Source organism: Lathamus discolor, chromosome 11 (assembly GCF_037157495.1).
Source record: "Lathamus discolor isolate bLatDis1 chromosome 11, bLatDis1.hap1, whole genome shotgun sequence".
Classification (NCBI taxonomy): Eukaryota; Metazoa; Chordata; class Aves; order Psittaciformes; family Psittacidae; genus Lathamus; species Lathamus discolor.
In genome coordinates, this window is record NC_088894.1 from 1,976,180 (window position 1) to 1,989,775 (window position 13,596).

The 13,596-nt window shown below is 47.1% G+C and overlaps 1 protein-coding gene across 1 annotated transcript in view; it reads left to right on the top strand.

Annotated features, from left to right (window-relative positions):
• The window catches only part of MYT1 (myelin transcription factor 1), a 60,305-nt gene extending 47,931 nt beyond the window's left edge, over positions 1–12,374 (top strand). The window contains exons 15-23 of the mRNA XM_065691311.1: positions 88–150; positions 357–425; positions 3,878–3,940; positions 4,534–4,617; positions 8,158–8,379; positions 9,286–9,377; positions 10,204–10,307; positions 10,426–10,569; positions 12,234–12,374. Of these exons, the coding sequence (XP_065547383.1) occupies positions 88–150; positions 357–425; positions 3,878–3,940; positions 4,534–4,617; positions 8,158–8,379; positions 9,286–9,377; positions 10,204–10,307; positions 10,426–10,569; positions 12,234–12,374 (982 nt within the window). The remainder of the gene's footprint in view (positions 1–87; positions 151–356; positions 426–3,877; positions 3,941–4,533; positions 4,618–8,157; positions 8,380–9,285; positions 9,378–10,203; positions 10,308–10,425; positions 10,570–12,233) is intronic.
• The last annotated feature ends 1,222 nt before the right edge of the window (positions 12,375–13,596 follow it).

Consider the following 13,596-nt stretch of genomic DNA (forward strand, 5'->3'; position numbering starts at 1 on the left):
CTGAGGTCTGATGGAAGGAGCCAGCTTTGCAGATCCATGGCTCTCAGGTGAATCCATCCACTTATCCTCCTTATTCTTCTTATCTAGTTGCCCAACCCCAGGCTGTGACGGCAGCGGACACATAACAGGAAACTATGCCTCTCACCGCAGGTGGGTCAACCTTTTGCTCATGGTTTGGGCTCTAAAGACATCTTGATTTTTGTCCTTTAGTTTGGTTCTTGTTCCTCCCCCTTCTGTTGCCCCTCTCCCTCCCCAGCCCTTTTTCTTTTTCCTTTTTCCCCCCTTTTTTTCCCCTTCCCCCCCCCCCCCCCCTTTTTTTTTTGGCTTATCCAGATATTCCATCTCTTCTCTTTCAGCCTTTCTGGTTGTCCTCTTGCTGACAAGAGCCTCAGAAACCTCATGGCTGCCCACTCTGCTGACCTCAAGTATGTTTGCGCTCAACTTGAAACTCCTTTTTTTTCTTTATTTCCACCCTTTTTTCTCTCTTCCCCCCTTCCCTGCCCCCCCCTCCTCTTGCTCTGCTTTTGCTTTTCCATCCCTTCCCTTCTCCTTTCAAAGAGCCGATCAAAATCCACCTGCGAAGAGCAGTGATGGGGTCCAACCTCCAGACGCTGCATTGAGGAGAGGCAGTGGCATAGAGGAAGGGTTATTTTTGGGAGCGGGGTTCAGGGCAGTGATAAGAAATAAGCTGGACCCCAGGCAGATTTCCTTTGGGAATTCCTTCCCACAAGGAAAATGTCCTTCTTTTTCATTTGGCTTCTTTTCCCTAGTTTGTGCCTTTTCATTCAGTGTTTTCGCATGTCTTTCAAATAATCCAAAGCCCGGATAAAGGCACATGCTTAATTTTAGGGAAGAGGCACAGCTGGGAAAATACCCTCAATTTTAGGGGCCATTCAGGATACAGTGACAGTTGGCTCCTATTAATTTCCATGGGAATTTGATTTGTGAGGGATCATAGAATAGTCAGGGTTGGAAAGGACCTCAAGATCATCCAGTTCCAACCCCCCTGCCACGGGCAGGGACACCTCACACTAAACCATCCCACCCAAGGCTTCATCCAACCTGGCCTTGAACACTGCCAGGGATGGAGCACTCACAACCTCCCTGGGCAACCCATTCCAGTGCCTCACCACCCTAACAGGAAAGAATTTCCTCCTTAGATCCAATCTAAACTTCCCCTGTTTCAGTTTGAACCCGTTACCCCTTGTCCTGTCACTACAGTCCCTGATGAAGAGTCCCTCCCCAGCATCCCTATAGGCCCCCTTCAGGTACTGGAAGGCTGCTATTAGGTCCCCACGCAGCCTTCTCTTCTCCAGGCTGAACAACCCCAACTTCCTCAGCCTGTCTTCATACGGGAGGTGCTCCAGCCCCTGATCATCCTCATGGCCTCCTCTGGACTTGTTCCAGCAGTTCCATGTCCTTTTTATGTTGAGGACACCAGAACTGCACACAAGGCTCCAGTGAGGCTGGACCCAGAGCCAGGGGTAAAGGGCTCGTGGGCACCCGAATTCCTATGTTCCCATTTCCGATCCTGAAGGGAGGAATCTGGTTTTGCCTCTTTCATTCAAATGTATTCCTTGGAATCCCGTTTGCAGCTTTGTTTCCATCTTCCCCAAACTCCTCATTTTCAGTAGGGGGGTTTCTTCACAAGAGGGTTTCCCAAATGCTCTCTTTGGTTGCTTCCCCTAAAGAGAGGTTTAACAGAAATCTTATTTAAAAGAGATGGAGACACTGGTGGGACCTTAAATCTCCTCCACCCAACCTGCACCTTTGGGGGAAACCTCATTTAAATCTGTTTTCAACATCTCTTCCATGGATCCAGCTTACCTTTGGAGGCTGATTCTCCTCTGAGCTCCCTGCTTTGAATCCAGTTTCAGGGTTATTTAGACACTGAAATCTATAACTGAAGAGCCTCTACAGAGAGGAAAACCTCATGGCGGACTTCATATTGCATAGGCTTATAATGAAAACCAATAATGCCCTGTGTCCTGTGTGCTGGCAGTGATGTTGAAGCCATAGCAGAGTCAGGCAGGAGCCCCTTTGGGCATTAAGGTGATTGGTAAAGTCCTAAATCCCTCTTTGGTGCCCTGTAGTGCACTGTGGGGCTGGGAGTGCTCCACACTCCACCACCAATGTGAATCCTTGTGCCAGGAAAAATGCTTGTTAAAAGCCTGCTCCTTATCACAGAGGTGGAAAAGTAGCTGGATTAGTTGATATTAATAGAATATGCTAGTGGATGGAAAGGACTCGCATGATTAGCACTAAGTACACTTAATCATGCATTATAGACAATATACATTTTGAAAAGGACCTCTTAAGAGAGCTTTGCTGAACTGGTGTTTCTCCAACAGCCTTAAAGAATAGCCAGTGATCAGGCAATCAGTGTTAAAGATATTAAAAGCTCTCAGGAACAGTGCCCATTGCCAGTAAGGACCTGGAGAGAAAGCAAACTGGGTTGGTCCTAAGAGAGCATCACACCAAGCCTTGGTGGGCAGCATCCCCTGCTCCCCTTGGGTACCGAGTGTCAGTGCTTTGTATCAAATTACTGCGTAAAACAGAGGAATTCTGGACAAAACAAAGCTTTTAAATGTTATTTCCCAAGGACTATTGTGTCCTAGTGAGGATGGGAGCAGAGGAGGAAGGAAGGGAAAGAGGATTTGGAGATATTACAGATAGCGTAGACAGAGCTTTTCACAACTTCAGATAAGGCCATGTCAGTGTTTCTATTATAAATTCTATTTCAGGGGTTAATATACCTGGTATAAAAAAAATAGCTCCAGGCTGGAACATTCAATAAAAGGTCTCTGTCGGTATGATTTGTCTCCAGATAATTAAAAATGAAAATCAAATCACTTCTCTTCCCCTCTTTAAAAGTCCTGCAAGGCAAAAGGAGTGGGTTTATAATTCCATCCCGCCCTGAAGCAAGAACAACAAAGAAATAGTTTTGCTTTCTACTTTAACAGCACATAATAGGGAGATGTCACTGTCATCTCCTCAGCCTGTACTTCCAGATGCGTTACGGAGCGTGCATCCTCTCTAAGGTCCTGCTGGATGTGTCCCTTCTCTTAGTGCACCAGCCCTGTCTGTATTTATGGTTTCCTGGGTCTGAGCATGCTGAGCTTGGCTCCTGACTTAGTCTCCCTGACACCCTTCTAGGACCAGGACATGTCCCTGCTCTCCCACCCTACCTTATCTATAAGGTGCTGAAAGTTTTCACCAATGGAAACAATTCATTGCTCCACAAATGCCAAACCCTTCCCAGAGCTGGTGCAAAGAGGAGGATTTGGGTATTTTGTGACAAAAAAAAAACCCAAAAGGACATTTTAGAAGGCTCTTTCCAAGCTGCAAAGCTAAGGGCATCTGTGGAAATCACTGCTCCACTCACTCATAGGGGCCAGAGCTGAGACCTTCAGTTGGGCTTCCTTTTGGTGGTGGCTGAGGTGTCCAGAGCTGTAGGCTATTGTTCTGGGTTTTGCCTAGGCTTATACCCAGCCCAACGGCCATGGATGGCATCTGCTGTCTCTTTATGGCTTCAGGATGACATCCATCGCCCTGAAGATCTTTTATTTGGCTTATTGTCATCTCCTGAGCTGTCCCCTTTGTGAGGAGGGGGGACAGAAGCTGGGAGCCACCACCCACTGTGCTCCCGACATCCCACCTCTTCCCACCGATGTTCCTCTCCAACACCACCATCATGCATCATACATCGGCTCCGGTGGATATTCCAGGCCTTGTTCTTATGGAGGGAGAAGGGGCAGGATGAAAAACCTGCTTCTGTGCTGACAGTCCCTCACTTTCTCTTTGCAATGAGCTGCTGCAAAGCACCGATCCCCTGCTCCCATCCCCAGGCTAATCTGAGCCTCCCTTTCCTCCACAGGTGCCCTACTCCTGGTTGTGATGGCTCCGGTCACATAACAGGAAATTATGCATCGCATAGAAGGTAAGATCTCCCTTCAATTAGTTTTTCTGTAGCCTCTTTCTGTTCTGTTTTGATTTTGGGGGTTTTTGTGTGTGTTTCTCCCCCCTGCAGTGGGCAGAGTTGTAAAGTTCTGAATAAAACATTAATGTTACTGACAACTGAAGCCTATTTTCATCTCTTTAATCTGACTTCTCCTTTTTTTCTGATGTTTCCAGCATCTGATTAGAAGCTCCTTTCAACAGCATAAAAGACAAAGGGTCAGATTTTAGCTGATGCAATGTTCCTGTTAATAATGCTACCTATTTATGACTTCTATTATCACTTTAGAGCATTAATAGCAGAGATCTGAGCCTTCTGTTTCAACAATTCCATTAAACATCGCAGGCTGTTAGCAGAGATCTTCTTATCTAGACACCATTAATTACTGTCCATCTCCCTCAATTTCTGATTATCTTTTTTTTTTCCTCCTGACTTCTCCCCGTGATGTGAAGCTGCAAAACGAGGGAGATCAAAAACACTGTGCCAAATGCAAGGGAAAGCTGACTGAAGCGGGGGAATAGCAAATGCAGTGATTCTGCCAGTGAGACAGGCCTTTCTTCTCTTTTTAACCACAGTCTGTCAGGCTGCCCTCGTGCCAAGAAAAGTGGGATCAAGATCACCCCGACAAAGGATGACAAAGAAGACCCAGAGCTGATGAAGTAAGTCTGGAGATACCTCCTGAGTGGAGCCTTTCGCTCTATCCCCTTTTGCCTTGCACAGGTTTATGCGGAGCAGCACAATGATGCTCAGAGCATCATCTGCCCGCGCTGGAGCCAAAGCTTTTCTGTTGGTTTTTGGGAGGAATTTTCCCCTAATCCCAAAAATGGTGTTGTGGTGTTGGAATGTGATTGGAAAATTGGGCAGTGGGAAGATAATGGTGTATTTGTTTTTGTGGATGTGAAAGGTAAGCTGCTGGGTGCAAGCAGTTCCTCTCCTACCTGTGCTTTATATAATTCCTAAAGTGTTGTAAATGAGGGTAAAACCCCACAGACAAACCAACCATTGTAGGTTTCTGGGCATCAGTGGGCAGGTGAGGGGTGCTGGTGGTGCTTATCTCCCAGGAATGCAGCAGAAACAGGAACTGAGTCCAACTAAGGTCCAGTAACTTGGACTTACATGTGTTTTGTAGGGTCTTTGCTATGGCTGAATACCCAAAGCAAACAAAAAGCTTTTCTCTCTGCCTCAGGCTGATTTTTTCTAAACATCCCAGGGGATTTATTCCTAGTGGGAATGGAGATTTTAAATCACTCAGCTTTCGTTTGCTGTGAAATCCATTTGTCCTGACTTTTAGCAAGGCTGAGCATCACGGGCTCAGCATTCAGAGCCTGATGTGAGGTTCAGGGTCTGCGTCTTGACCTCTCACGCTGCTACAAGACATCAAAGCCTTTACAGCAATGCTGGGGCCAGCACTGACTCCAAGATCCTAATCCAGAGCATTCCCAGCTTTTCCAGGGCCTGTCCACTCACCCAGCAAGTGCAGGCGGAGAGGGATAAAAGGAAACGGAGAGGGATAAAGAAAACCTTATTAACCCCATTAGAGTTTCCATTTGCCACGAGCACTGGCTTATCTGCCCAAACCCCTTTGGCTCAGCAGCCTGTCCCCAAATGCATCTATTTGGGCTCATTTTAGCCCCAGGGCAGGTCTTGCCCTTGCAGAACACGGTGGATACCTCTGTGTATGTGGGTTTTGCCCTGGACCAGAGGCTGAGCCGGAGCGGGAGGCTGTGGGAGCGGAAGAGCCCTGCGGGAAACAGGGATGCGCCAGCCGGGGGAAGGACCTTTAGGAAGAAGATGGTATTTGAGCCATCTGCTGTGTTCTCGGCGTACAGGAAGGAAAGCTCCCGGTTAAATGAGCCCTGTGGTAATTAGCAGGAGTTAGCCGAGTTTATTAAAAATTAAGCAACTTCCTCAAGAATCTGTGGGATAAAAACTCCGGTTTTGGCTCCAATACATTGCTGCTGGTGGTGGAATGCTGCGCCATTAACCACCGACACAAAGGAGGAAAGGGCAGCAAATGCTGTTGTGCAACTCCCAGCTGCTGCACCGTTCACAGTTGCTTCTTTTAGTGCAGCCGGAGCCCCTGGTTGGGTGGTTGTTCCTCTCTATGTCCTCACCCAGGGACGTGTGCCCTGTGGGATGGGGAAGGCAAGGCTTTGCTCTTCCTTTCCTGCCCCACTCAGGGCTGGGACCAGTGAGAAATGAGCCCAGTGGCTCCCCCAGTGTTGGGTTCTTTGCTCATCTCAATCTCCCCTCGGGCAGGTTAAAGCCATTCTCCTTGTCCTGTCCCTACAGGTCTTTGTCCAAAGCCTCACTCCAGGTTTCTTGTAGCCCCTTTAGGCACTGGAGCTGCTTTAAGGTCTCTTCAGAGACTTCTCCAGACTGAACACCCTGTATACTTTAACCTAGTCCACCCTAAAAATGCAAATGCCAGGAAGCTAAAGTGGCAAGAAATGGGGTTGGATTTTCTGGCTATAAAGCTGATTCTGGCCTTGGAGGCTCATTGTGCCTCTGCTGCTTGCTGAGTGTGGTTGCAGGTAGTGCCGGGTGGGCTGTGAGGGTCTCAGTGGCATAAGGACATGAAAGCATTCCCCCTCTATCCCATGGCACAGGCAGGAGCTCCTCTGAGATGCACAAAACAACCCAGCACAATGACCCCTTCCCTGCTGCCTTCCCCCAGCCCAGTGCTCACAGCAAGGTGCACCCGGTGTGGGTTTGCATTAAGGAGCTTTGGTTCTAATTCCCTCCTCCACCTGCACCGGGCGCCACTTGGAACCCAGCCGAGATTTGCACATCACCACCGAGGGGAAAGTCACTGAGTCCCTGCTGTTTTTGCTGTTCATCCCTCAAGTAATTTCCTACAGACATGACTGAACAGATCACCTCAACCTTCAGCCCAGCCCTGGCATCAAACAGGAGCATCCACAGGTGCCGAATTGATCAGACGCTATTGGTGCTTCTGTTAAATAATGCTAATAATTAAAGAACCAATACTAATAGCAAAGGCCCATCCAGCTGTTTTGCACCACGAGGCTCTGCTTTATCTGTTAACAATGAAAACGTAATGGAAGTTAAATTAACAGCGTAAAATATGTAATGGGTGGGCTGTAACGGCTGCGCGCTAAATGCTGGGGTTTGTCTCGTTGTTGCTCTTCCTCCTCCCCCCTTCCCCATCCTTTTCCTCCTGAGGATTCAGTAATTTGCTCGTGATCATATAAAAGCAATGATGTTATGAATTTACTGAGGATCCTGCTGGCAGGGATATTATAAGTGAATTGTGCTGCATTTGCAGCTGATTAAAATCAAGATCAGCAGTTTTCAAATTATCTTGGGAAAGGGCTGCATGTACAGAGCCCCCCCCCCCCCCCCCCCCATCCTTTTGCTGTCATCTCCCTTTTGTACGAAACACAAACAATCAGGGCAGTGAAATGCAGCTCGCGATTGGCAGGAGCAGCTCAATGGGTGTTTTGCTGGGGAAACTGAGTCCCTAAGTGCTTTCAAAGCCAGGAGACGGGGGTTATTTTTGCCATTTCTTACCTATTTCCACCTCCCCTTCTTTTAGAGCAACCTCCCTTGAGTAATAAACTTTAAACTGTATTTCTTATTGACCAGTATCTTTATAAACAAATGCAAGCTACAGCAGAAACACTAATAGACACAAAGGGCTTTGTGGAACGGCTGAATTTAGTGAGTATGCCATTAGGTGGGGAGGATGCGAGCAGGGAGGAAGGAGATGCCCTTTAGAGAGGTCCTCATCCTCTTGGCAATCAGCACAAGTTGTGTCCGTGCTTCCACAACACCTCTCACAGCTCCTGTGTGCTTGAAACGGTGGCAGAAGCACAAGGATGGGAGGGCTGGTGACCGTAATTCCCCCTTTCATCCCCTTGAGAGCAAAAGTTTATCTCTCTGTAGCCATGGAAAGTGAACCGAGAAGAGGAGGCAAGCGAGGCTGAGCAGTGCCACAGGGTCTATTTGTCTTGTCTTAAGAGGTACAGGCTCAGAAACCCTTCAGATACCTCATTGCACAGCCTGATGGGCTTCCAGGTCAGGGACCAGTTCATGGGAAGGGTTATGTCCCTGTGGGCACAGGCAGTGCTCCCACATCATGCAGACCTGCTGTAGGGTTGAGCGCTCTGGTTCCTGCTCCTCCCCAGGTTCCTTACTTCCCTTTTCATTCCTGTGCTGTAATTCCCTGTGCCCAGGTGTCCGGTTCCTGGTTGCGTTGGGCTTGGACACATCAGTGGCAAATACGCCTCCCACCGGAGCGCCTCGGGGTGCCCCCTGGCAGCCCGCAGGCAGAAGGAAGGATCACTCAATGGCTCCTCCTTTTCCTGGAAGTCGTTGAAGAACGAAGGCCCGACCTGCCCTACCCCAGGCTGCGACGGCTCTGGCCATGCCAATGGGAGCTTCCTCACTCACAGAAGGTAAATCACAACGTCGAAATCATTGTGAGTGTGACATTGCCATAGACTAACCCATCTGTGTGCAGATGCCACTTGAGCATCAGTCAGCTCTACATGCAAGGCTCAATAGCTGCAGCTTTATGTGCAATTTTCTACTTAGAAGTAAATGCATGATTGTTTTAATATTGCAATAGTGACAATCATGGAATCCCAGACTGGTTTGGGTTGGAAGGGACCTTAAAGCTCCTCCAGCTCCAACCCCTGCCCCGAGCAGGGACCCCTTCCACTGGAGCAGCTTGCTCCAAGCCCCTGTGTCCAACCTGGCCTTGAGCACTGCCAGGGATGGGGCAGCCACAGCTTCTCTGGGCACCCTGTGCCAGCGCCTCAGCACCCTCCCAGGGAAGAGCTTCTGCCTAAGAGCTCAGCTCAGTCTCCCCTCTGGCAGGTTAAAGCCATTCTCCCTTGGCCTGACCCTACAGGTTCTCGTCCAAATCCCCTCTCCAGCTTTCATATAACTTCTTTAGCTAATGGAAGCTGCTCTAAGGTCTCCCTGGATGGAACTAGATTCAGCAAAATAAAGGAAACTGGTAATATAATGTCCTTTCATTAGCATGCCAGACAGGACTTGGGTACCCCAAACAAAGGTTTCATACCACTGACCAGACCCATCTCTCCTTCCTGACCTGTCATAGCCCTTCTTCTAGGAAATGGTGTGCTTTTTAATCTTTGCTCGAGAAAATTGCTCTCGCTTTATAAACGAGGAGTTTTGTGGCATTATTCATAAAGCAATTTCCTCTGTGCCATAAAAAGCTTTTACAAGAACCGTCTCACAGCATGAACTCCACCAAATGGTATGAGCTGTTGTTGGGAACATAAGCACCTATAAATACCAAGAGTTCATGAAACCCGTTTTTAATTGCTTTTCAGTTTGTCGGGGTGTCCAAGAGCTACTTTTGCTGGGAAGAAAGGAAAACTCTCAGGGGATGAAATTCTCAACACAAAGTTCAAGACCAGCGATGGTAAGGACTCGTACTCCTTTTGCCTTGCAGTGTACAAAGGTCTTGGCTCCATGCACCCTTCTTTGCAGACGAGGGGGGGATTCAACAACTCAAATCTGGCCGCAGGTTTGCAAGGATGATTTGTGTCATGAGCACCCACTCCTTGGGTTTCCTGGGTGTTGGGGGGTGGTTACCAGCACCGCTCCTGAGCGACACGATAAAGAAGGAGTTTCCATAGTGAAATTCCAGGCAAGTAAAAAATGATGCTGAAGTAGTAGGTTTTTGCGGGGTTTTTAATCAAATATTCACTGGCAGTTTTACAAACCCCTTGCAGTCGTTCAGCAATTTCCACCTATTCAGGGCTTTTAATCCTGAGATATTTCTGGATGTGGAATTTTGTTAGCGATGGCACTTTGCGTTTCCAGTTCTGTTACTGAGGTTTCTGTGGTCTCTGACAAGGTTCAGGCATTTAACTTGAGTACTTCTATAGCTTGGAACCTATAAATACTTGCACTCTTCTATAAATAATTCTTTGTTTTATGAACTTTGTAATTTCTAATCGAGACATGCATTAGTTTGTCAAATGGCATCTTCCCAATCTTTAAGTGACCCAATTGACCTTGCAAGGGATGCGCTGGACCCCAACTGCTACACCGTCATTTGCTTTTGCATTTACATATTGACCTATTCAAGTGTCATTGAACTGTGATGATAAAAACCCTTACTACAAAAAACACACACGTATATGAAGCAGGTGAGATGTGCGTCCCGTTTCAAGGATGTAAAAGCAAAGGCTACTTTGTGAGTAGTGATGTTGGTAACTGCCCCGTAATCATCTCTCCTGCAGTTCTAGAGAACGATGAAGAGATCAAGCAGCTGAACAAGGAGATCAGTGAGCTGAACGAGTCCAACTCGGAGATGGAAGCAGCCATGGTGAAACTGCAGTCACAGGTTTGTGTGCTTGGATGTGGATCCAAGCCCATAAACGCATGGCCAAGCCCCTTGGGTGGATGGTGGTGGGTACCATCGCATGAGGGTTGGTGACCCTGCTGTGCTCCTTGCTCTGCAGATCTCCAGCATGGAGAAGAACCTGAAGAACATTGAGGAGGAAAACAAAATCATAGAGGAGCAAAACGAAGCCCTGTTCCTGGAGCTCTCAGGGTTGAGCCAGGCTCTAATCCAAAGTCTTGCCAATATCCGCCTTCCGCACATGGTAAGAAACATTGACAGTGCTCACCCCAGCCGGCCCTGATGGAGGCAGCTGTGCCAAACCCAATCCACAATAAGGGTTATATACAATTAAAGAGTGGAAGGATTTCTCTACGCACACCTACGTGTCCTTTATAAGATCAGTACTTTTGCCTTATCTCTGAAGCTTGCATTGTATCTCCCTTTTGTTGTCATTTTTCTGCTGATCTGCTTTTGTGTCTATTGTTCTGTCTCATTACATCTGGGAGCGTTATCGCAAAATAGGAAACTTTATCAAGGGCACCCAGCACCTTTTAGGCTAAGACAGCACAAGCAGAGATCAGGAGGGATTGGATCTCAACGTCAGAAAGATCTTAGAGCTCCTATTATAATGCAGGTAGTTTCAATTCAGTTTTGAATAGCTGGCAGCCAAAGAATAGCATTCTTAAAGAGAGTGCATTTTGTTTAATTTAACAAGGTCTCACAGCCCACAGCATGTTACCATAGAGTTACTGCAAAATGAAAAGCCTGCATTAAAATAGTAAAACCACAAAAGGCTATTAATTACCTTCTCTCTATTCCCAGCAATGTAATTACTGTTGTCAAAGCCAGGTGTGTGGATGGGGGCTCGTGTTGTCGGGAGAAGCTGTCCTCTCACAACTCATGAAGACCATGGCAATGATGAGAGGAGCGAGCTTTTGATTTCTTTCTTTCTGCCATCTTTTCTCCTCTTCTTTTTTTTTTTTTGGGAATCCTTTTCATTGGGGGTTGTATTTAAATCCAGGCTGGTTGGAGAGAAGCCATCCTCCAGCAGAGCAGTTTTGGATAGCATTCACCCAGCTGCCTAACTGGCAGCAAACCGCTCGCTGAGAGCTATTTTTTTGTCAAGTGTTTGACACATAAAGGTCAAATAAACTGTTCAGCAAATATTTTTTTCATGGTTTCAGGCAACTCCAATTAAAGAATGCCCACGAGACTCATCTGCTCATTTTAGTCCTCTTCTTCTTCTTCCTCCTCCCTTTCTTTTCTCCCCATTAACTCTGAGTTAGGCATTTGCAAGGTTACCACCATGCCCCTCAAAAGCAGAAGCTGCACAGCAGCATTCAGCCCAAGGTGACCAGGCTTCTGTCCTAACTTTGCCTTTGATTCTCTCTGTGATGTTTCAGCAGTCCTCTTGTCCTCCAGCCCTTCATTTCCATGCCTTAATTCAGCCTCAAGCTTGTCAATCTGCCAGCACATGCTTAACCTGGTGCTGTTAATAGTTCCATGAGGCCAATGCACATAATCAAGAACCCAGCTAGGATCTGGCCGGAGCAGGGATTACATGATGAGATTTCAATACCTACAGCACCACACACTAAAAGGCTCCAACGTGGAGACCTTCAGCTGCTGGTACAGGCACAGATGATGAGGGGAGATTTAGATTAGATATTAGGAAGAGTTCTTCACTATAAGGGTGCTGAGGCGCTGGTGGCCCCATCCCTGGCAGTGCTCAAGGCCAGGTTGGACACAGGGGCTTGGACCAAGCTGCTCCAGTGGAAGGGGTCCCTGCCCGTGGCAGTGGGTTGGAACTGGCTGAGCTCTAAGGTCCCTTCCAACCCAAACCAATTCAAGGATTAATTGCAAAGAAACATCTCAGCATCTTCTTGCTCTACTTCTAACACTTTTATTTGGCTTTTTTGGCTGCAGGAGCCAATTAGTGAGCAGAACTTTGATGCATATGTGAACACACTGACTGACATGTACACCAACCAGGAGTGCTACCAGAACCCAGAGAACAAGGACCTGCTGGAGACCATCAAGCAAGCCGTCAAGGGCATCCAGGTTTAGAGATGCGGGACAGAGATGAGCAAGCAAGATGGAACTATCCCTCCAAATATTCAGGTTTACAAGTTAGAAAACTTGTTTAATGAATGAAAAAAGTAAAAAAGACAAAAAAAAAAAAAAAAAAAAAAAGGACCAAAATGTAACCAAGAGGCCATTTCTGAGACATGGAACTGATCAAACTCAATGTTCTCGTTTACTTAACTTTGGACCTTCTTGAGAAAAGTGGGATTTTTTTCTCTACCTGGACCACGAGGTAGATCAGGATGGAAGGCTGAATTCTCCAGCAGGCTGTGGGGCTTGGTAGCTGGTGAAGAGCAGGCATCTTTCCTGAGTTGCCATGCTCTTGCAGAGTTGATCCAAGGGTTAAAACGTTACAGGAACAGGGTCTTGTCTGATCCAAGACTAGCATCTGACTGGCTTAAACCCTCATGTTGTCTATGGTCCTATGTCCAGATCACCTACTCACACATGAATTATGTTCTGTGTTGCTACAAGTGCTGGAGCTGCAAGCCACCTGTAAATCTGAACCGGTGCTGGGCCTCCCAGCCCTGAAGTGTTCAGATCTCCACTGGGCATGGGAACTCTTTAAGTATTATAAAGTAGCTTATTTTTATTTTCTGAAAGAAATCTGAAGAGCAGTTCTGGATCTCCAGTGGAAAGCGCAATGGAAAAAAGGTTCTCAGGGAAGCTTTTGGAGTTTGCAACTACAGTATTCCTTTGTCTGTCTTAAATATGAGAATAGCTATTATGAATAGGCCAATACCAGATATTTCCTACAGAAGAATTCTTTAATGTGTCATGGTCCGGTGTATATGATTTTTTGGAAGTCTGTTTGATGACAGTTCTGGTTCTTTTCATTGTTGGGATCACCCTTGCAGTGGCGCAGTACTGCCAGTCCAGAGATCATGCATCGAATGCCAGAGAAACGGCTGAGATTGTGATGAACAGCAAAAAACCCAAGAAACAAAAACCAACAAGAAGAGAGATGCCAATTAAAGGCCAAGCAAAGTGCTTACTACCACCAATCAGTAGTTGATTCCCTGCAGGTATCCACAGGGCAATGGGTATTTTTGGGTTCGGTGTTCTACGCTTGCTGCAAAATCACAGCACAAGCGCTGTAAAAAGGGAGGAAAAAAAAGAGTATTCAGGTATTGGGTATTCTTCCAAAGAAGCATTCTGTAAGCAGCTCGGTCCATGCAGCCCACTGTGCACTTAAAGAACAACT